Below are 23,431 nucleotides of genomic sequence, written 5' to 3'. Positions count from 1 at the left end.
CCTCTTTCAGAGATCCCACTCATGCCAAGGTATTAAGGAAACACAGAACAGTGTAGCAGCTGGTTTTCATGAGAATGAGTCTTCAAAGTAAGTCTCAGTTCTTTATAAAAAACAACAACTTATGTACACAATTATAAATCTGAAGCATTCAGCTAAAATACGTACAAAGAACTAAATAAAAGTAAGATCGAGAAATACAAGCAGCAGTAACCATAAAAGGCTTAGAACTAGTGACACTGAATTCTTTATTTAAAAAAGTTTTTTGAACACACAGTACCTCCTCTTCTCTTCTGTTTTTCGGAAGAAGCTTTAACAAGTTTTAAATATCTCAATTCTTAAAAACAATAGGCTTTTTAAAAAATAAGACTCGAGTACCAGAAACAAGTAATATGTGGTTACATACCATTTTCATATCACTACTCATTTCCATTATTTGTTAATTCATCTTTGATGCAATCTGGGAATAATCAAGCAGTCACTAGATACCTGTTTTAGAATCTGAAAAAATTATTATCCACCACAGGAATCTAATGATATATATATATTTGCATATATTTAAAATTTCAGAAGGGAAAAAGTAATAAACTATTCTGGTTACTTTAGACCAAATATTTGTATACCTAGTCAAAGCAATAAGGATTAAGATCTTTCTCCAGATGAACTGTATAGAAAAGCTATTTTTAGCATTTTTTTCCTCGGGATTAAAGACAGCTTCATTTCCCTGCTAGCTAAAAAGAGGAATTTACACATTACAAGTAAAGTCCTTTAGAGGTGAATATTAAATTTCTTAAGAGAACATCCATAAAGTTTATTTTTAAAAATTTACCTTAAAAAACAAAACCGTTTCTCTCTTTAAATTCGACGGCATTGATACCTACTTGACGTAGTCGCTTTTTGAAAGGGCACCAAGTTCCTGATCTACGCATGCAAAATAAGGAAATGAATGTATGTCTTAACAGAATTTGGCAATCCAGAGAATGGCCTTAAAATAAATCAATAAATAAAGAAGAAGAAGAAGAAGAAGAAGAAAAAGAAGAAGCAAGTTCGATTCTGAGGCAGGCCCACACAGGAAAGAGGGGAGGACCACGTTCCTATGTACGCTGTCTTGGCGTTCCGGCTGTCGTTCAACAACATCGTACGGAGAAATTTGTTTTATTATTACAAAGCCACTAATCGTCCTCTCTAGAGCAATGACTCGGGTAAAGATGTGTCTTTTAATAAGGCAGCTTACTTTTAAAATTAACTGATTAAATCTAAGTGCAAAGGTGTTTTCAACGATTCCTAAGTTCAAGGGAGTAATGAATAAGGTGTTATTTGATTGCTAATTTTGAATGGTTGGGGTTTCTATATTATAAGGTATTTCATCTTAATTTCTTCTCTTTAAACCATAAAATGTACCAAAATTATTTGGTTTTCCTTTGCTTTCCTCCTCATTTTAATTTATGATATCTCTGTAGAGAGGTATGTTAAAATACTGTTATTCATATTAAAAAACTCAATTGAGGCTATATATGACCTATTAATCTATAGCATAGCATTGTTAATCTTTAACCTGGTATATCAATTCCTTTGGTGAATAAATGTCACAGGTCAGTTTTTTATAAAAGGACCAGCAGTACGAAGAGAAATCCGCCCCCCACTCCAGAAAATGATCAAGTCAGTCAGTAGTTTAGAGTAGTTATGTAAAATGTGAAAAATACGTAATTTACAGCTGCAATTCTCATATTAAAAAGCAGTTTAAAACTAAGGGTAGTTCAAAGCATTCCAAAGAACATTTTCTGTCTTGGTCAAACAGGCCAACTAATAAGATAGATAGAGACTACTGTGAGAACTTAGGTATACCTCGTCAACACGGAACATGAATGTTTTTAATTTTAAAAAGTGTAACTAGCAGTATAAACAGTGTCCACAATTTGGTGGCTGGCCATAGTTTTAATTTTTTTCAAGTTATTTCTAAAGCAGACATATTTTTGAAGTCTACCCACCCCTGAGTTCAGCAATTATACTTTAGAGTGTAAAATTAGACGCCCTTAATTAACATGTACAAAGCTACAAAATGTCACCTATACAGAGATTAAAAACAATTTTTAAAATATTCTTTGCCAATTATTGATTGGATAGTTTAGCTGGGGTACATATTTCAAACCTTTCAGCCAACTGGCTTTTATTTTTAAGCCCAAATTGATCCATAAATTCACTGCAGGATATGTCAAAAAGAGTGCAACAATAGGCATTAGTAAAAATAACATTGTAGTAGAAACAGATTTTGCATATGTGAAAAGGTAATTTATAAAATACAGTAATCACTTTTTAAAAAGAGAACCTAGTTGTAGTATCATTAACTTACATGGTACTGAGAATTGGACCTTTCAACAATTTTTTTCTATAGAAAAATTTTACCTAGCTGTAAGCCAAATGAAAACAAGAAAACAAAACAAATCCCTCCAGGAATAACTGCATGATGTGTAAGACAAATAAGCAAACATACCATTCTACAGTGTACTTTTGCCTAAATTTTAAAATAAAAATGTCCACACTCTTTTGTTAAAACATTAAGCCTCTGTCAAAAATGTATTTCTTATTTTAGGGTACAGGATTGAAGGACAAGATGATACTTACAAGTAAAGAAAATTTACAAGAAAAAAACTTGACAAAAGTTTTTCAGTTAAAGTATTGTAACATTCAAACTTGACTTAAGACAACAAAAGAAACAAAATTGCAAACAAAAATGTTTATGGATTTTCCAAACATAAATAAAATGAAATAGTGTTTAGGCAGTAGGGCTCATGCTGATGGCTAGCAGGAAGTAACAGAGTGTAGTCTACTTGGAAAATCGTTAATGTACAAACAACAATCCCAAATTATGGACTGCAGCAGTTTAATCATCACTGCCATTTTTCTTACTTCCAAAATAAAGCCTTGATTAAACCATTCATACCCTATATTACTCATACCTTTACTTCAGAGATTGAGGAACTATGTACAACCAAAGGATTTATTTTCACCATAGGGATAACATATTGTACCTTTCTGCCAATGTTAGTTGAAAATCTTCCATGTCAAAACAATTTGACAGCAGATATAAACAATTCAATAAATACGCAATGATCTTTCATTACAGTCCTTTAAAGATGCATGTTAATTCATGCTGTTACCCTCAGGATCACAGTGCATAGAATCCAAATATGAACAGTTGGGGTGACTTGCAAAGTAATGTTGGATCCCTCACGTTATTATAATCCCACTATAACAGGTAAGTTCATTTCATAGGCCCTATCATGCATTAATCACTGGGTGGCAGGAGTTAACGAAAATTTTTCCTGTTACGACGTCCATTGCCGGCAATGAACGTCCCCAAACCGTCAAAGGAAGTCATTGTTATTGCACAATACATGAGGACCTGGAACTTTCCAAAAGCTTAAAAAAATAAAAATAAAAAATGGAATTCTATTTGACATTTCCTGACGCCTGCATTGATACTGTATGACTAATAAAAGCACGTCAGTTGCCTGGCTTGAACCAGCGATCAACATGCGCCCAGAACGCACACGAGTAAAAATGCAGTAAAAGGAAGTAGTCTTCATTGCCTATAGTCACTTCCAGTCAAAGGTTAAAGTTCAAAGACTGAATGATCAAAGTGCTCATTTCTCAGTAGGACTATCTTCTGCTAGGAGGAGGAGAACAGTGGCATCAACAAGTATCATCTTTAAGAAAAGGAGAAAAAAGGAGAAAAAGTCAAGCATGTGTAAGTAACATCTGTACAGTCCAACATAAAAATAATTTCAAGTAGCAAGAAGAACATGGTTTACACGTCTGACTTGCCTCCCCCAATCCCTGCAAATAAAAAGTCCAACTTGTGTTCAGTTACACAGTGAGAAACAAATCACATCCTATTCTTCCAGGAAAATGGTGATTCACACAAATCTTAAAATGATGTATTGTTATTGTCAGTTTTATTTAAAATAATAAATGGACGTGTTAGCACATATTCAGGATTTATCGTCTTAAGAGAATTCTTTTACGGGTAACGTTGAAAATGGTAATGAGACAGGAAGCCAACTCCTGACCAGCACTGTTATGCTATTTAACACAGAATACAAGTCATGTCTTTAGTCTCTGAAGGAAATCACAAGTGAGGTACAATCTCCAAATCAATCAAATAATGTTATTAATTTCTCCTTAGAAAATAAGTTTTTCAGCAAGTATAGATCCATATGCAAAAAGGTCATTAAAAAAAATCCCACACAATTACTCAGTAATGCCTTCTGGCAGCCTCAGCACATTATATTTATGTGACACACAGCATAATCTTTTGGGTTCATGACTTATTTTACGTCAGTTATTTCACAAAACATGGCTGAAGGGTTTATTCTAAGGACTGGTTATTCTTCAGAAAGAAACTAGACTAGTGGCAACTACCCGAAAGTGGTAAAAGCTCTCAAGGACAAAATTCTGAAAAATTGGCCAAAATATTTTACAAAACATCCCATGTGAAGATCGATATATTGCTAGTAAAATTCAGAAAGATGCAATGGGAGCTAAAAACCAGTAAACTGACTTCTGTCCCGGGCAAACTAGTGGAACATTAAATGATCCTACACCTTAAGGGTAATCTAATGGGTGAAACAGACTAGGTTTTCTAGGTTTTTAAAATAAATAATATCTAATCATTAGAATCCTTTAAACAAATAAGAGTATCTTTAAGAAAACAAGTGGATAGTTTACAGCTTCAGTCACATGAAACTATCTGCTTCTTAAGTCACTGTGGAAATTGAAATAAAGAGGATATATTAGTCATGGATGTAGAACAAACTTACAAGTTCCTTAAAATTTCACTTCTCCAGTAGAATATTTTATAACAAAAGGGATCTTGAAATTAATACCCAAACTAATCATACTTGAATCTCTAAGAGATGGCACTAAACGCTACCTAATGTCAAATTACTAGGGATAAACTTTAGTTATCACACCACATGACAAGGTATACTACACACTAAGTGACAGATAATATTCAACTTGAACATAATGTTAACCAGCAATAAGCTGCTATCTCCAAAGACATATCATCTTTGATGGGGGTACCACAAATGTATCTTTATCAGTTTGTTCATTCTGGAAGTTTTTCAATACATTAGACTGTTGTAGAATATGCTACCAACCTCCAGAATTACTGGGAGAGCCTTGTAAAGCCATTCACCCTATCTCAGTTCCCATCTTGGGTCAGATGTTAAAAGAAATCCAGGACTAATACAATACTATCTATCTTAAACACTGTATCCTTGGAGAAATAAACTTACTAAACGTCTGAAGGTAAGAATTCAAGTATCTCATGTATCTCTGTTAGGTGGACTCACAGGAACTTAAACATTACAAGTCCATGATGGCTATACGTAATCAAGAGTCTCTGAGCAAACACGTAAGCAGGGAGACAGGTATGAGCCAAAACCATGGCCACCTTTTCCCTCAAATAAAAGGCCATCACTAAGAAGCAAAAAATCTCTTCTGTTAGATGAAGGAACACAGTTTCCTGGCTAGATGAAAGGATTATTGGATACTGGGAGTGGCTTGCAAAAGAAAGTTGTTACGGTAAACCCATCTTGGATCAAGACAAATATAGGTCTACAAAAGGTCCTAAAAGAAAAATACGCATTTAACCTTCTGGTTAAAGTATTTGTGGCAAGATGATGGCCTCAAAAAAAAAACCAAAAAAACACACTACTAACCACTTTAATTTTTTCTGGAACTGCAGAAGCCCTACTAAAATTATACCCTCAAATAGAATATACAAATTACCAGTTCCAAAGAAGTGACACCTACCATGGCTAACTTCACTGGGCTTCTGGAAAACGTGAATGAGAGAGAACTACATTAGAAGGTCATTTAGTTTTCCCCAGAGTATAAGAACCATCACATTATATTGGAAACCATCTCCCTGGATATTCCCAGGGACAGAAGACTAGAAGAAAAGGAACACAGTAATAGGTCAGTAGATACGAAGTGGGATGCTACCTCCAAAAAAGAAAAAAATTAATCTTTACAGTTAGGTTTTTCTCTTAATAGTTTAGGGAATTAGTTTCCTTTGATAAACCGATTCAAGAAAGCTTTCAGAGTAAACAACAGAATTGTTATCCAGCAGGAAATAAAGGGCAAAGGCTGAGTAAAAGTTTGGACTCATGAATTTTGAAAATGATTTTGTAACCCTAAAAAGCACAAATAAAGCTCACAACGAATGTAGATCAATTTATGCATTTATAAGGCAAGGAGAAAAAGAGTTTGTTACTACTAGTCTAAGATAATTTTATGTTCCTATCTCCTTATAAACCTTGTAATTCTACAGGAAATGTTTTTGGCTAAATGGAACCAGAATACAGTCTGCAGTTTTGTGAAAAAGAGATTCCTCTACTCCTCCACAAATTACACACTCATCAGTTTACTGGATATGACATCTAAACATGATGCCCATTTGCGTCCTGTAAGCCTAGGTTCCTAGAGCCAATACTCAATAGCAGTCTTAAGCTGTACTGTTCAACTCTCTATCGCTTTCAAAGAGAATGATTCAGGAACCACAGATCTTTATTCCCAACCTTGGAAAGCAACCATTTCTGAAACTAAGTTGTAAATCTTTAATACTGGTCCCAGAAAATAGGTATTACTAATGGATTCTAGTTGGCCATCTCAGTGAAATGGCTTTATCATCTCAGAAAAAGGTTCTTTTTACCCTTTTGAAGAACAATTATGTCTATTTTATGATACAGAACTTTGAAGCTCATTAATTCATTTGTACACTGTACTGGATACAGATTTGTTTTCTATGGAAGATTCCAGCCCTGAACCATTGGTAAATCCCTCAGCCCCTTTATATGCTGAGATGAACTGCCTGTTCAAATACCCATTTTGGTTAGTTTCCTTTATTTTTAACCCTATTCTCTTGACTCAAATCATTTTTCAAAGCACACGGACCTGACTTAACTGGCCACACACACGTGTGCATTCCACCGCAGGCGTGCCCCTAGTCCACTTCAGGTAAGCAGTAGTGAGGAGCATGGATTCACCCATCAGTGACGTTTATGCACACAGCCAGGCTGTATGGTGTGGCCGATGCTCCAGGCTACAAGCCTGTACAGCATGTCCCCGCACTGTCACCCAGTGGTACGGATTTCTGCATCTACACAGAGCAAAGGCACAGCAACAACATGGTATAAACAACAAGCCTCCTCTCACGGGAAGCCCGTCATCCATGCAGCCTGTTGTTGACTGAGACGTGGCTGGGAGGTACTGACTGATGAGGCGGGATGTACAGAGACATGCAACAGGACGGAAGCAGTGGCTGGCCTAATTTTCAAGGGACACTAACCAATAGTGTGGAAGATCACAAATGTAAGCCGAGAGGTTAGTCCCCGCCGCCCCTCCCCCCCCAACCCAAGAACCCAATATTGGTATCTGGCAGCTCAGTTTTGCTGTGTCAGCTGAGTCCTCCTCTTCTAAACCCAGGAAATGAACTCCATTTCAGATTCGCTGTTTTGCATCAATAGTGCCTCCATCCTGCACCCAGAAGCCCCTCTGAAGCGCACAGGTATCACTAACCTAAACCCCAAACTGCTCTTGCGTCTCAGAACACACCTGACAAACACTCTGCCCCACACTGCTCCAGGAATGTGCATTCGCACCACACAGGACTGTGCAGTTTGACCGTAGGCTTACAGGGCTGCTTGGTTTCTAGAAACTGAAATGTTAAGTTTCAGGGATTCGTCCAATTCCAAGCAAGTCTTTGTTCAACCTGATCTTTCTGTTTAGCTTTGCAGGTCACACCTGTAATCCTTTTAGAAGCAGCTGGTGCTTAGAAACAACAGAAGACCGTATCGCTCGGTAACTTGGGGTTACAAAGAGAGCAGGACCAATGAAGACCTTTTGCAACTAAAGCAGCTAAGCAGAGAAACACACCCTCAGATCTGGAAAACGAACACAAAGCCTGATGTGTTCCGCATTATGAGTATGATTACTCTTTTTGAGATGGCTTTTCCAAACTGAACTACAATGCCAAGGTGGGCGATTTCCCACACTGCCTGTAACTGCTACTGTAAAACGTAGAAAGAAGACAATAATACGTGACACAGCTGAAAAGCCTTAGCTCTTTAAAGGGGAAGGAAAAGTTCAAGGCAGGTCCCTGCACGCGCCCATTTGACGACAGCAGTTGCTCCATCATCTCAAAGTGTAAACTTATGTTACCTTCCTTGATTTCACACGAGGCTCATTCATGGAGCGAAAGTGCCCACTTAAGGGAAAACGTGGGGAGGGAATGACGTAAGCACGCAGGGTTCAAGCAGGAGCAGAAAACACTGAGGTAAGAATGGCCACTGAATGTCAAAGAACTGAGGACGTTTTAAGCAGAATTACTGGTGGATGAAGAAACATCTGTACCTGGGATGAGGACACTGTCCCAGGACTGAACCTGGACTACGACAGTCACAATTCAGTTGACTTAGAATCCAGTGCCTTTAAAAATCAGCTCATTTGTATTTGGGGGCGTAAAAGAGGCGATATGTTTAATCTGTTTATTGGAAAAAGTCATTCCTACCCAAACCCTGGACTATGTCACATTAAAGGAGAGTTCCTTTTGTTTGAAAAGCCTCTTTCCTTGGTACTTTTTGGCTAACTTGAGATGATCCATCCTCAAACTATTAAAAGAGTTTTCCAGTTTAGTTACGAAAGTGTAGATTTTTCAGTAACATAAAAACTATTAACTCCATCAAAAATACCTTCTACTATGAACTGTATTTTGTTTTAAATAATTAATTTTTATATTTCTAGTATCACTATGTCACTTTTCTCCATTTTATTCAAAAGCACGTCGTAAGAAATTCGGGAAGTATTCTTAGATAAAGGCTGTCTCGTAAGTCCTCTCAACTATATAAGGCAGCATTAGAGGGCTTGAAAGATGATGATCTTTTTGCTACATCCCTAGCAGGGACGAAAGAAGGGAAACGGGAATAAAGGTCTAACACTGGGGTGGGATACTGGCAGAGAGGGTTATACTTTCAACATAGATGTATTGTTAGAATTCATCACTCTAAGACAATTTCTTCTCAAATTTTAAAAGTTGGTTTAAAAGCACTAAAGACAATGGAATTTTTCTGTTAGGGAGGTTGAGTCTGAAATAGAATGACCACTATCTTAGGAACTCTGACTCTAAAAATAATGTTTCATTTAGTTTGTCAATATTCTTGACTAATACCAATTTTTGATGAATTTGGGAATTTACTATACTAAGATGAAGGGGTCTGTGACCCTCAGTGAATTTTTTTAAAGGCTCCTTGTAAAGGCACCAGAAGGAAGAGGTAGCATAGTGTTTAGTCCCAAAAGGTAACAGGAAGCAAATGAATGAGAAGCCAGCAATGTAAATTGAAGCAAAGGGCCATTTAATTAAAGTAGGGTCTTGTTAAAAGTCTGAGCGGTACTTCAGTGCCCAGAAAGCATTCTTAAGCTCTGATTAGCAGTGCATCTTATTTGAAAAGCTGTCCTTTTCTATCTAAGAATTCCTGAGACAGAAGTTCTCCAAAGTACAGCTGTACAGAATTATTTGAGGAGCTCTTACAAAGCTAAAACAAAACGAGTGTTCCAGGCACGGTCACAGTTTATTAGATTCCTTAAAAGAGGGAATAATCCACAAGGCTTTGGTGCAGGAGGTCCCCACAGGGGGCGTGTGTGGAAGGACACTCTCCGGGCAAATAGCACGTGGAGAGGGAACACCTGGAGGGCACGGTGTCCACTGAATGCTCCACTGAACATTTCACGCACAAAATGTTTCTTGTATTAAAGATCATTTCCTTAGGAAGAATTCTCAGAAGTTTATCACTGAGACAAAAGGTTGATCTTGAACTTTCAGCTGGTTCAATGTTGCTGAACTGCTTCCTTATTCCTTAAAAGGACTACAGAGATGCTGTACTACCAGCAAGTATGAAAACACTGTTTTGTTCTGCCCTTCACGCGCCTCCAGCAGTGCACTCATTTTATAAAACTCTGTCAATTCAGTAAGTTTCAAAATATTAACTTTGTAATTATTTCAGTATGTTGAGTTTTTCAGCCTATGCTTTTAATTAATTGTATTTATCCCTAAGCAACTTTCATAACCTTTATTTTTAATAAGCTGTTTTTCATAATTTTATTTTTTCTACTTTACATGACATTTGAGGTTTATTGGTGTTTTTATAAAAGGTTTAAATTTTCATGTAACCAAGTATTTAATTTTTTGTGATTTCCTTTTTAGAAATTCTTCCTTCCTCCACAGTTAATACCCAACTTAAAAAAAAAAAAAGAAGTTTTTTCTATTGTTGTATTTTTAAAAAATACTTAATTCAATCCACAGGAAATATTTTATGTATGAAATAAAAATGCTAATGTTTCTTTCCCAAAATGATTACCAATTTTCTAACAAGGTTCCTTACTAAATAATTTTTCCCTTCTCACTGATTTATGACATCTTATTTACCATATATTCAAATCTTATATACAAAATGGCCTAGGAAAGAGTAATTCTATTTCAATGTCTATTCTTGCATTAATATGTTTTGGTATCTCGTAGACTAATTCTCCATTATTCTTTAGTTCAAAATTCAAACTGATCTCACCTTTATTTTTTTCCAAATATTTCAAGCACCCACCCCATCGTTCCACTAAAATTTTACTGAATTACATTAAACATGTAATTTGTAAAGAATAATACATTTTTTTATAATACTGGCTTCTCATCAAAATACCTCTATTTTTTCACAGCTCTTAAAAAGTTATTTCTTCCCCTAGATCAGCTATATTTCTCCTCAACATTATCCCAAATATACATTTTCTGTGGCCCTAAGGAATGACATTCTTCTGTTACTGTGTTCACTACCTTGTAACTGCTGGGACAGTGACATTGTATCAACTCTAGTCCTCTTGTATCCAATACTTAGAGAACTCCTGTGACTGGTTGTTTTAAGTTTCTAATTGTCTCAAATTAACTGAAGTAGTAACAGTTTTCATACTGGGTAGAAAGATAAGGGGGGAAAGGCCATATTCTTATTAATTAGTTTTGTCAGTTCTAATTTCTTATTAGGATAACATTTTAAAAAACAACAATAAAACAAGAAACAAAAGAAATACTCATGTATACAAAAATCACGGGGTGGTTTTTGTTCATTTGCTTTCAAAAAGTACATTAAGGAACATAAACATTTTGTTTTTAATTTCAAACATTTCTTTGGCAAAGCAGTAAGATCAATACATGGAAAAGATGCTAGAGGCTTTCAATTACAAAAGCTACCATCAACCCTCCCAACAAAAGCAACAGAAATTTAAAATTATTGAAAGTACTGCATTTATAAAGCTATAATCAGCAGACCCTCAGTTTTCTTGAGGAATAACTATTAGAACAGGAAGAGCTTTCTTTAATTTAGTGGGTCATCTCTAACAATGCAATCCACTCCTCCCCTAAAGAACAGTGTCAGAACTAAATCAGTATACAAGGCATCAAAACTTCTATTTCAAATAACAGATTTCCCAATAATTAATTTTAATTTGATCTAAAGATTATTAAGGACTTCTTTTTTGTAATAAAATGGAAGAGTTTCAGAATGTGAAAGCAATTTTAGATTTTACTTGTATGATGGCTAGGACTTTATGTGCCCCCATTGAAAAGCTAGTCTAACTTATCCATAAAATATCTTAAAATATTTTTTAAAATTTTCCCCCTATTATAAAAGTACAACATCAATTATATATTCCCTTCTCTCAAGCAAACAAATATACAATATTTCAAACCAAGATGCTAAAAAATTATTATTCTAAAGTAAAACTGCTTACCATGATACCACCATTTTGTTTTCTTTGGATTCTTGTTACATGTTCGAACATAAAAAGAATTATCTGGTGGTCGTCTCTGAAACCAAAAAGAGTTTAAATAGATAAGAAGTTGAAAAATAGAAAAAACATAAGGGAGAAATAGATTCAACAAAAGCTTTAGCAAAACTATTACAGGATTCTAGAAACAATATAAATGCTGATGGCATAACTAAAATAATATACCCTAGGAAATGCAGACTCTTAACACTGAAATTGTCTTTTAAAAGAATAGGGGTGTGAAAGCATGTGTGATTTGATAGGTTCCAGTGGGGTTACTAGAGAATGACTGTCAACCAAAAGTGGCAGCAGTGGGTTGTAAAGAATTTTGGTTTCATTTCTTATCTCCCTAGAATTAATTTGGTAATTACTTTTGTGAGCTGATTAAAACAAAAAGTCTACCTAACTAGGTTTGTCTGAAAAATTATAGCAAGTTATAAGCCTCCACAAAGGATTACTGTTTTTCTGTACGACAGTATCACAAAGTACAGACCAAAGGATTCCGTTTCCAAACAATACATAAGAAAAGGGGAAAAGGTATACTGATTGGCATCTCTGCGATACATGTGCCCTGACTACGCAGCACAATATTACAAACATGGGGCAGCTCTGCGAGGGAGCCACATCAGAAATCGAGATGCCAACGACACTGAAGGCACATTATGGAGGAGAAGTGTCCCGCAAACTGCTGGATATTGATCAGACACAAGAAATATGTGACACTGCAAAGATCTGGAAACATGTCAACGCTCTATTAAAGCCACGGAGGGCAGGTTTGTAGATAAACCAGAAAGCAAGGGTGAGCAAACAGCAGGTGAGCAGACAGACTCCACAGACAGCAGGAAGGAGAGCAGGCAGTACACTGGCTGTTCTAAAGCTCACATATGTACTGTGATCTCAGCTGAGTCTCTGAGTTAATGCCCCTATGAGTTAATATTAATAGTAATTTAACAAAAGGGAAACATAGAGCATAAGATGTTAAACATCTATTCCAAGATTACCTTGTTAACATAGTTTGAGAAAATTCCTGAAAATTTAGTATTATGAAATTAGACGCCTGACTATGTCAAAGAACATGATCTGCTGTTATTTGTCTTATAAAGTTGTAACTGGTGTTCGTGTGGAATAAACTGCTACCACTACGGCAAATAATTTCATAAACTCATTTTATCTGTATATTTATTAGAACCCAATTTTCAACAATAAATATTTCAGAAAGAAAAAATCCCACTGATTCTATTTGCTTAAGTCAAGAATATAACCAAACTAGTAAGTGACCAAGGAGGTATGGTTTTTAGAAAAAGTAAAATAACTATACAGAAAGACAGATTACCAAATTGTTTTAGAAACAGAATACAAGCTGGCAAGTTTGGATTATCTATATTATATGGGTATTGAGAATAAAGCATAAATTACTGAAAGGCCCCTGATCTCAATATCAGAAATTATCTTTAATCTACTGACATAACAGATTTAAATGCCTTCAGTTTAGGGAACCATTCTTGACTGTGAAAAAATATTATGGAACAAAAAAATTATGACTAAATCAAAGTCCCCAAATGCCTATAGTAAAAATTAAAATTTGTATTCAAAGAGTCGATTATTAAAGTGAAACTCCTACAACTATATCCACCACAGAATAAAATTCACCTGTTTTAATAGAAGAGCTTTCAGTGAGTATTTAAAAGACTTCTGAAAGCTTATTTGGAACTGGGTCCCCTCAATGCCAAAGCAAGTTTTCCTCTTTGTCTTTGTAACCTCGTATTTAGCACAGTAAAAATAAATATTTGCTGAATTTTATCATATTTCACAGAACTAAGGCTGCCAGAATTCTGACTTCCAGATTACCACCTTGGTTAAATATATTATAGTTTTATTACATAATGTAGTTTAATCAATAATTTAAGTGGAATGATTAGTCTTATACTAAGTACGCAAGAAGCATTAGCAGCAGAGAACAGAGAATGATGAGGGTTAGAAAAGCATGAAGGAGATACAGAATAGTCATTTTCTAGTTTTTAATAGTAAATCATTACATTTAAATGTAAACAAAGTTAATCATCAGGCATATGCACAGGCGCGTGCAGACATCGCTGGTGTCCATCTTGTAACTTTTCTTATGAAATCCTATGTCACTGTGTCACCTTTCCGTAGACGTTAAACATTAGCGGGGACAGAGAAGCCCTTGTAACTGCAAACTGCTGGGCTCTACACTTCAAAGTGTAAAACGTGTATGTGTGCTGGGGGGGGAGGTGGTAGGGGAGGAGAAAATATGGAAGCAATAAACGAGTAAGACCTGTGTCTAAAGCCCTCGGGGTTAACCAAAAGCTCACGTGTCACCTAAGATGCAGCTTAGAAAAGCCAACCAAAGAGGAAACTGAAATTAAAAAGTGATACTAACATCAGGTAATATAAAATGTACTCTATTTCATCTCTTCGAAAGTGTGCATTTTTTTCTGCACATTTTAATATTCCTGAATGGGGATTACATGTCTTTTAACTAATGGTGTGTTAACACAGTTTAACTGCCAGAAGTTCATTTTCTTTCTTATATGGTATATAAAACTGTGTATTAGAGGCTCTTAATGCTGATATATATTATAAATTTTATATATAATGTATATTTTATACATATGTAGATATATATATAATACACATATATATGTAATTTAACCCATTATTTCCCATGCTTATTTGAAAAAAAAAAAACTTTTCTTTTTCAAACCTAATACCAAGAAACCTGTTATGGAACTAACATTCCAAGGAACTTACTTTACAAACAGTGACTTAATGTGTTTGAGTCTAGCTAACCTACCATTTAAAAATGAAGTACTATCTTAAAACTTCTCTAAATACAATAAAAAAGAGTCACTTCAATTCAGAGAACACAGGAAAACAGTCCTGCTAGAAAAAATAACTCTACAGCTCTCTAGTCTCTAAAAGTTTGTCCTTTAAACAGAACACAAAAGGAAACCTTCATGGAGAAGAGAGGCTTTTAAAAATACAGAAATACGTGAACGCTGTGCTGTACTAACCCTCACGCAGGAATGCTAAGAAGACCAGAAATGCAGGGGAACTTAGGCACTTTAAAAGGGTATAGTAAATTTAACTCATGCCATTTTTCTTTCTGGTCTTTCCCTCCTCTCCCTCAGACATAGAATCTGTGGATTTGTAAAGGAGAATTAGAGGAAAAGTCCTACAAATTCTACTGGTAATCTAGTCTTCCTCCTTCAACCCAATCATTACGCTAGGCAAACTCTGGTTCCTGGGCAATGCCCTGAAAGAGGCGGATGGGGTGAGAGCCAGCAGAGGGGAAAGGGCACTGCCTGTGACACTTGTTCCTGGGGCTTTCCATCGTGGAATCTAGAAACAAGAATTTCTTGTACACTTTCACCCTGTGAGTGTTTGCGGAAAAAAATTCAGATTATTTAAGAACATCTGTAGAAATTTCCTGTTTAAGAAATAGAAAACAATGTCGAATTTCTATTTGGAACGAAAGATTATCAAAATCATTTCCCAATCGATTACTAAACATGACATTCCCCATATAACTTTATAATAAAAAGCATTAAGTCCTTCCTTCAAATAAAATGTGCATTAAAATAGTTTCTCTACCTAAACTAAAAGAAGAGGTATTACCTGGAATAATTCTGAAAAGTCCTACCTTTTCTTTGCAGCTGGAAAGCATGCTAATAATGCTAAGACAAACTGATTGGACTGAGAGCGCTGGGGACCAGTCTTCTGTTAGAATGGATAAACAGATATGACCATTGCTATAAACATGAGGATGAACAGGAATATTTTCACCAGTAAACATGACCTAAGAAAAAATAAAATTTCATTAATACTCAAATATTCTGTATTACCAAAAAAATAAAATATTCTCCACATAACTTAATATTTTTAAAACCAAATAAAAAACAAATCAGTGCCAAGAACAAGATAAACAAAACTGCTTGCTGTTTATTCTCATCAACTCAGTAAGTACCAGTTTCACTGTATGAATGTCCGAGAAAAAAAACCCAGATTATCTATTTTATATTTGTTATTTTTCACAAATCCCTTATAAAAGTTTCCAAATTACCATGTATTTCTAGACTAGTGAAAGATAACTCCATTTATAAAAACGTTTTTTCAAATTCCATTCATTGATTCCTGCATATAGAAACCGAATACACTCAAATTCCAAACAGAAAGTATTCAATTTTGAGACAATATGAGCAACAGGTGATAGGAACAGCCCTTCCGCCTGTAACAATGCTGTCACCTCAGGTACTATATGCAAAAGGAAATAACTCCTATATATTCCACCTCCTCTAAACTCACACCTCCAACACGATGGGCACAAATGACTATTAATCAGCAAGTAACTGTGTGCCCAGACCAAAAGACAAGGATTGAATGAGTCTCCCAAATACTTGCTGTTTTTCTCTGTCTTTTCTTTTACTCAATTCTTCTAATAGTTTTCCTTTCTCCATCCATCTTGCCTCAGCACTGTTTTAAAAGGTAATAAATCTATTATTTCCTTCCTTTGCCCTGATAATTCAACAAATATCCCAATAGTAGTGTTTCTTAAACATGCTACCTAAGGATCTGAATAAGCAGGAGAGTAATTCATGTATCTTGACAAATCTGTAAGCACAGCCCAAAGTGGCTCAAAGAAAGCAGAAGTCCTATACTTAAGAATGTTTATATATGTTACTTCATACTAAATTATTTATTTTGGCATAAAAACAAATCCACCAATCTTTAGTGAATCTTACACTGCAATAATACATACCATTTTTATTCTGTTGTTTAGTATTAATTCCTAATTACTGGCCTGTCCTTAAAAAGAAAAAAAAAAAAAAAAAAAACGCCCCAAAGATCTGGCTAAAAAATACAAATTCAAGGGCCCCACTTTTACACATTCTGATTCGGTGGGTATGCTGGGATTTTTATAAAGTTTATCAAATATAAATCAGTAGTTCCCAAACCAGACTTAGCAGTATCTTTCTCAGCCCTGCAAAACTGCCTCACACTTGAATATAGCAGGACCACAGTAAGGAGAAACCCTACCTTAAGTTATGACAGGAACTGACAAAATATATATTGCTCTAGGCATATCTTTTTTCCCTTTATAGAGGAGAAAACAGAGCCAGTGAAATAAGTGTTGCCAGAGTAAGGTATGCCATAGTTTAATATGGGGTATGTTATGGAAAATTACCATCAGCTAGGTTTTTACTTTTATTTTTAAATATGTAGCTACAAATCCAATTTTATTACAATTTTACAAATATTTACATTTTAATGAAGCACTCTTTTGTACAAGTCCTTTAATATTTCAAATATACTACTACATATGGGACTCATTTCTTTGGCTGACGCTAATATAAGACAGGAAAAGGAATTTTTTCTCAAAGGAATGACTACACACATTTGCACATATTTTTTTTTCTTTCAATTCTGGCTATCCACCCTCCATTCCCACTAAAGAGAGCTAAAATAAAGCTGAAAAATAAAAGTCAGGTCTCAAAATAAGAGATACCAAATTACTTTCCCCACTTCCCCACCGCCGAAAGACTTTGGCACAGCTTTTTGAGAAGCATACCATTTACCTCAATTTTATCTCTCTGTGCTAGTGCCATTTTCATCACTTTTTGCTTAAAAAAAAAAAGTACTGCTCTGCAAAAAGAAATGACTGCTTAAATGGTTTTGCAGTTCCACGCTTTGAGCTTATCCACAATAATTTCTTAAATGTTGTTTTTATAAATATGAACTACAATTTATTACATTATATGCATTTCATATTCCCACAAATGTTTTACAGAGGTTTAGAGTGGGAGTTTGTAAATCTCACAGAATATGCATCTGCTTTGGGGTATTCATTCTGCCCCAAAATGCCATTTGACCAGTGGATGGATTCGTTAAGAACAAAAGCAATGCCCAAGAGTTTATTCCCTGACCACAATTATTTTTTAAAGGATATCTCTTTTCCAGTAGCATCTCTGTTTGAAGAAGTCAAGCAGAACAGTGCTCTGAAAGCGCCAAAAAATTAAGAACTGCCAAGTTATCTTCTTTGGCAAAAAGGAATTTATGTATCCGCAACCATCAAGGAAAATATACAGCCCGCCAAATACAAAGGTTACCATGGCATGCTTTGACCAGCCAATTCAGAACAGAAGGAAAGCAGTATTCTTGGACAGAAATGATTATAAAATGACATCATCTGGCCTGGGAGTCAAGAAGTATGCATGAACCAAAAGGAAATCAGGAGAGAAGAGAAAGAAAAGGAATGAGTAGCAGTAAGACACCTACAGCAGAAGCAGCAGACATCCTATAAGCAGAGAAGGGAGCCAGAAATTAAGACAGAAATAGCTTTGAAGTCTGAGGGAACTGGAAAAAAAAATCAGATCTCAATAACCCTAAAAAAAAAGAAAAAGAAAAGTAGGGACTTAATAACATGTTTCATGCAGGGCAAATACAGCCAGCCTGAAACTTTTAGCGACCATAAAAACGGGAATGAATTAGTTACACATAGTATAGCCCCTAGGGCCAACCCTGCCAGATACAGAATTTTAGAAGTTTGTCTAAACACGGACAGGCTGAGTTTACATGCCAGAGAATTCCTAAAATAGAAGAAAACACTTTTTTCCAACAGTTTATTCATGTAAAAGGCCGGTAAGCAGCTTCCACAGACTGTTTTAATAAACTTGGCTATTCTGGTTCTCTGCATGTGATGGGGAGAATAACCAAGGCTGAATTTCTTCAAAATCACTCTCTTAACCATCCTCACTTACTTAATATGCAGTATAAGCCAATGGAGGATTTCAGTTCTTTTTACGCAGCCAAGTCGGTTCTGAAAACTTCAGAGATGACTAAGCTATACTCAGAATTCAACAACTGTAACTTATTTAGAGTCCCAAGCAGGTGATAAAACTATCGAACACAGATCTGACAAGACAACCAAATGCAACAAATTTGAAACCAAAGGGACTAAATAAGAATGTTGCTAATTTATTTATTTTAAAAATTATTTATTTTAAAAATAATTTATTCAGAGTCAAACTAGTCATAGAGATTTAACAGTCGGCAACTGGAGACTGCACTCATTCCCCGCGGTATAAACCAAACTGAGTAAAACAGAATGAGAAACTTTTAAGATTTAAGAATCAGCTATTTGATGGAAATAAAAGTCACTTTCAGAAAAGGATCCTGGACCGCACGCCTGTGCACCACGTCTGAAGTTCTGTGTCTGCATCAGAAGCAGTCCTCAGATGTCTCTAATTTGCAGACATCTCCTGGTAAGTGTGGCTCCTTTTCAAGAGCTGGTGAGATCTAAGAGAGAGCCATGCTCAGCAGCTGTGTAATTTTGTAAGTATGCATAGCCCAGGTGCGACAAAAATTCTAAGCAAGCCAACCTCTGGGTGACTTTTGGGTACTAGACTGTACTGTGTTTCATAAAGGTACTAAAATCTAAACTGAAAGCCACCAATAGTGACAAAATAAAGGATGGAGATTAGGTAACTGTTTCTAATATGAAATTCATGGTACATACATAAGATTTCCAAACATGAAGCTTTACCTCACAATATTGAGTCAACCTTACCACAAGGAAGGCATACTACTGTGTTCAGACCAGCGCTCTAGAAGTAATTAGAATATGGTGTCAGGCTAGGTCAAAACCCAGTATACGCAAAATGAGCGTACAAAATAGGCTATAATTATGAAAGCCAATCAATAACATGGATACCAAGATTTCTCCAGGGACAATATAAGAGGATGGCTTTTTTCTGACTAAAATTATAAGTAGATGACAATACTTACTGAGCAATTTTAAAAACAGAACATACAAGCAGAGAGTTTATTTTAATAAACTACATTGGGTATCCATGAATATGATATAGGTAGTCTAGTATAAATAGCAAATCTATGACAAAAGTGACTGGGAATTAGAATTTCAACACTTTTCAGTCTTCCCTTTTTGTCATCCAGTGTGTATCAGCACTATCAATATTAATAGTTGTCTTGGGTTTTCATAATTAGCACTACCATGCAGCTATCATGCAGACAGAATTCTCGGACACAATGAAACCACACTTGGATCCCGTGAGTGGGAACCATTCTCTCCTTCATGCCCTGTGCTCTGGCCTACTCGCCTTCTCCTGCTTTACCTCCCAGGCTTCAGGACAAACAGGTCCGTGTTCAGGGCACATGCGAAGGAGGGGAATAAGGCCGAGGGGAAAAGGACTACTCTTTTCCCCCCCATGTTATAATCAAGGCAAGTATATTTTCAGCAGGGCTCTCAGCATCGATATGGTTTCAGGAGTAAATAGTGTCCTCTTCCCCGTGAAAATAAATATTTCCTCTCCTGTTTCTAAAACTTCTTCAGCAAAAATTAGAGTTGAAAAGCTTAAAAACAAGTATAACTAGGTCATTTACAAAATAATGTTTCCGACTTGTTTCCTTCAAATAGAACGTTCGGACAGAGGAAGAGGAAGATAGTACTTGCAGGAAGGAAAAACTGCTAACGTTGAGGGAGGAGGCAGACAGGAAAAGAAGCAAAAGAGTCAAGAGACGAAGTTGGAAGCCTTCATCGTTCTGATGGAGGCTGAGCACACCTCCCAATTCCTTTGAGACACATTTCCAACGCCTTCACACAGCGAGCCCCCCTCTGACAGGCCCCCAAACCCCCTTCCCCTTTCTACCTCCGGCTGTAGCCCTCGAGGGAACCACACGTAAGACCAGAACAGCGTCTGCTCACAAATCTCAGGCCTTGCCCCACTTGGACATAAACTCTTCTTGTCCTTCAAGGCCCGATGCAAACAGGTTTCCCTTTGCCCCCTCAGTCTATTCTAAATCGGCGGCGGCTTTCTCTTTTGCTCCCTAGGCATAGAATTCACGCGTCCAGTTGCACAGGCCAGAAATGCAGCAGTCTTCCTTGACTCTTTTCCTTCCTTCACATTCCACATGAATCCATCAGCAAATCCTGTGGGCTCAACGTTTACAATCGGTCCCACTACGGCCGCCTCCGCGACCTCCACCACAGCCTTCGGGCGCAGGCACCTGTCACCGGGATCACTGCCCGGCTTATCTGGCCGCCCCACACCGTGTGCTGCCCACAGTGGTCGCACAGCAGCCAGATCCTCTCTTTTCATGTTAAGTAGGATCATGTCGTTGATCTGCTCAAAATCTTCAAAGGCTTCCTTCCCACCTCAGTCCGTTAGGTCCAAAGTCTTACAACGGGCGATAAACGTCCTGTACGCCCTGTGATGACTCCGCCACCCTCTGGCTGACCGACCACTCGAGCTCCAGATTCGGGCCTCTGCATGTGTCTTCACCTGCTCCTTCCCTAACCTGCGTCACAAGCCTCACTCACTCACCTCGTTCAGATCTCTGCTCCAGTGTCACCTTCTCCAAAGCTACAACATTCCTCTTTTCTACTTTTTTCCCACCATTTTCCATACAATATGCTTGTTACTTATGGTTTATTCTGTCTCTTTTTACAAGAATGCAAACTACACATAAGCAGGATTTTTGCTATTCTGTTCATCACTGAATCTCCAATACCGAGTACAGTGTCTGTCTTACGCTATGTGCTCAATAAATACTTACAAAATGAACGAATACTTTGCCTAGCTCTCCAAACAGTAAACAGATTGTAGGCTGTTTAAAGGCAGAACCAATGCTTTTTAATTTCTGTACTCTCTTCCATCTTTAAAGTACACAGAAGAGTATCAGATACACAAGCTGTGCTTAATACACGTAAAATGAACCCACCATTTACTTGTATCCTAACATAAGAAAACAGACTATATAAAGGTATTTTATTTTCTGCATGGCTGATGGTGTAAGTGCACATCAGTACAAAACACTGATGAAAAGGTGCCTCGTCTTTGCCCCAAATATTAACTAAAAAGTTTTTTGCTGTTATTGTTTCTTTTAAAGCAAATGACTGGGCCGTATTTTAGATATGTAGCCTTTTCACTATAAAGTGAGATAATGTGAGAAATCAGTTATAAGAAGTAGGGGAAAAAATATAGCAACGATAAAGTTTATGTATAGTCTTACAGATCTCACAGATAAAAAAGTAATAATTTCACAACGAGACTGGTTTATTCTAGGAATATTTCCCCAAATTCTACTCTTTTAAGTAGTGGTAAATTTAGTGTTTATTGCATAGGAAAATGAAAACTAATTATCTAACCAGGGCTAACGAGGTCAGGTCTCATCAAATAAAACCTTTGGTGAGTATGGAATTTTACTGCTCCAGAGCAGGTCCAACCACTTCCCCAGAGCAATGGACCTCTGGAAAGTTTGTTATTGGAAAAATCCTGAAATCTATACACACATCAAGCATTTATTGTTAGGCCCATTATAATTATTTTATAACCATATAGATGATGTGATTAATAAAATTTTTAAAATAATTTAAAAGTATCGCTGTCATTTTCTCAATCACGGGTATTAGAATATACGTATAACTTCTATGACATGGGAAAGACTATAAAATTAATTGATGTTAAAAGAGGAATCCTTGTATGCCAAAAGATTGGGAAAAAGTGCCCTAAGAGATTTCAAAGGCATCATTCTACATATAATCTTTCACTTCCAGAGATAACATTACTGAATGGATAAACAGGCATTTTTCCCATGCTGGTACTCACTCCTAATTGGCAGTATGAGAGAGAAGTAACTTGGGTTTGAGTCTTGACTGTTCTACTAACTAGCTTTTAAAACCACAAACAAGACATTTTACTTCTATAAGTTTCAGTCTCTTCACTTATAAAATGAGGATGAACCCATCTCCCATAACCATCACTTCATTAAGCGCTGTTACAAGATAAAATCAGAATGGATGTTGCGTTATAAAGTATGAACTAAATATTCCTATAACGTAGAATGCACGGAGGTGATGTGTGGCTGAAATGATTAAGTTTGGACTTGACCATAACGGGACCCGACTGCTGAGCTAAAGGGTTTTCAGACTTGACCTCTCCGGAAATAAAGAACCATTAGATTTTACTGAGAAGGGTGGGGATAGTGGTTGTGTGTGAATGTGTGAAAACCAATGAGATAATGGCTCCTTCAAAGAAATCTGATGGCACTGAGAAAGGATGGCTAAGAGTGGAAAGAACCAGAGGTTACTTTGCAATAGTCCAAAGGAAAGATAAAAACTTAGACTACAGTGGTGGATTTACTTCAGCATTGCAAAAGATCTGAAAAACTGCATTTAAGAGTGAGGGAAAAGGAAGAATTTTAACATGAGCAGATAGGTGAATAACAACTCGAGAAAAAAAAAATTTCCCCTTGTTTTGTTATTGGAAAGGACTGAATTTAGATGTGTTAAATTTGAGATGTCTGGAGGTATTCAAGTAGAGATGTCCAAGAAGGGTGTGAAATTAAACCTCAGAAAGAAGAGGTTGTACACAGAACTGCAGATCGAGGAGTCAGCTGCTTGAGATGGTGGAAGAGGCAAGAGAACGAAGTGAGAAGAGGAAGGGAGTGCGGAACACACACCCTGGAGAACACCGAAATCAGAAGGGGGGGCAAGTACAACCAGGGAAGGAGAATAAAAAGA

At 36.4% G+C, this 23,431-nt stretch overlaps 1 protein-coding gene across 2 annotated transcripts in view; it reads right to left on the bottom strand.

Moving 5' to 3' along the window:
• Positions 1-228: 228 nt before the first annotated feature.
• Positions 229-23,431, bottom strand: part of UBE2W (ubiquitin conjugating enzyme E2 W) — a 41,612-nt gene continuing 18,409 nt past the window's right edge. The window contains exons 4-6 of one of the 2 annotated variants that reach the window (XM_019725851.3): positions 15,536-15,691; positions 11,836-11,911; positions 229-3,704 (exon numbers count right to left, since the gene is read on the bottom strand). In XM_019725851.3, the coding sequence (XP_019581410.3) occupies positions 3,691-3,704; positions 11,836-11,911; positions 15,536-15,691 (246 nt within the window). In that variant the 3' untranslated portion in view covers positions 229-3,690. Of the gene's footprint in view, positions 3,705-11,835; positions 11,912-15,535; positions 15,692-23,431 lie in introns of those variants that run through there. The other variant, XM_088799367.1, reaches the window with a different exon arrangement.

Source organism: Rhinolophus sinicus, chromosome 7 (genome assembly GCF_057876585.1).
Source record: "Rhinolophus sinicus isolate RSI-liver-muscle chromosome 7, RSI-T2T, whole genome shotgun sequence".
Classification (NCBI taxonomy): Eukaryota; Metazoa; Chordata; class Mammalia; order Chiroptera; family Rhinolophidae; genus Rhinolophus; species Rhinolophus sinicus.
Note: the sequence above shows the minus strand (reverse complement) of the source record. Positions and strands in the feature narration are given on the sequence as shown.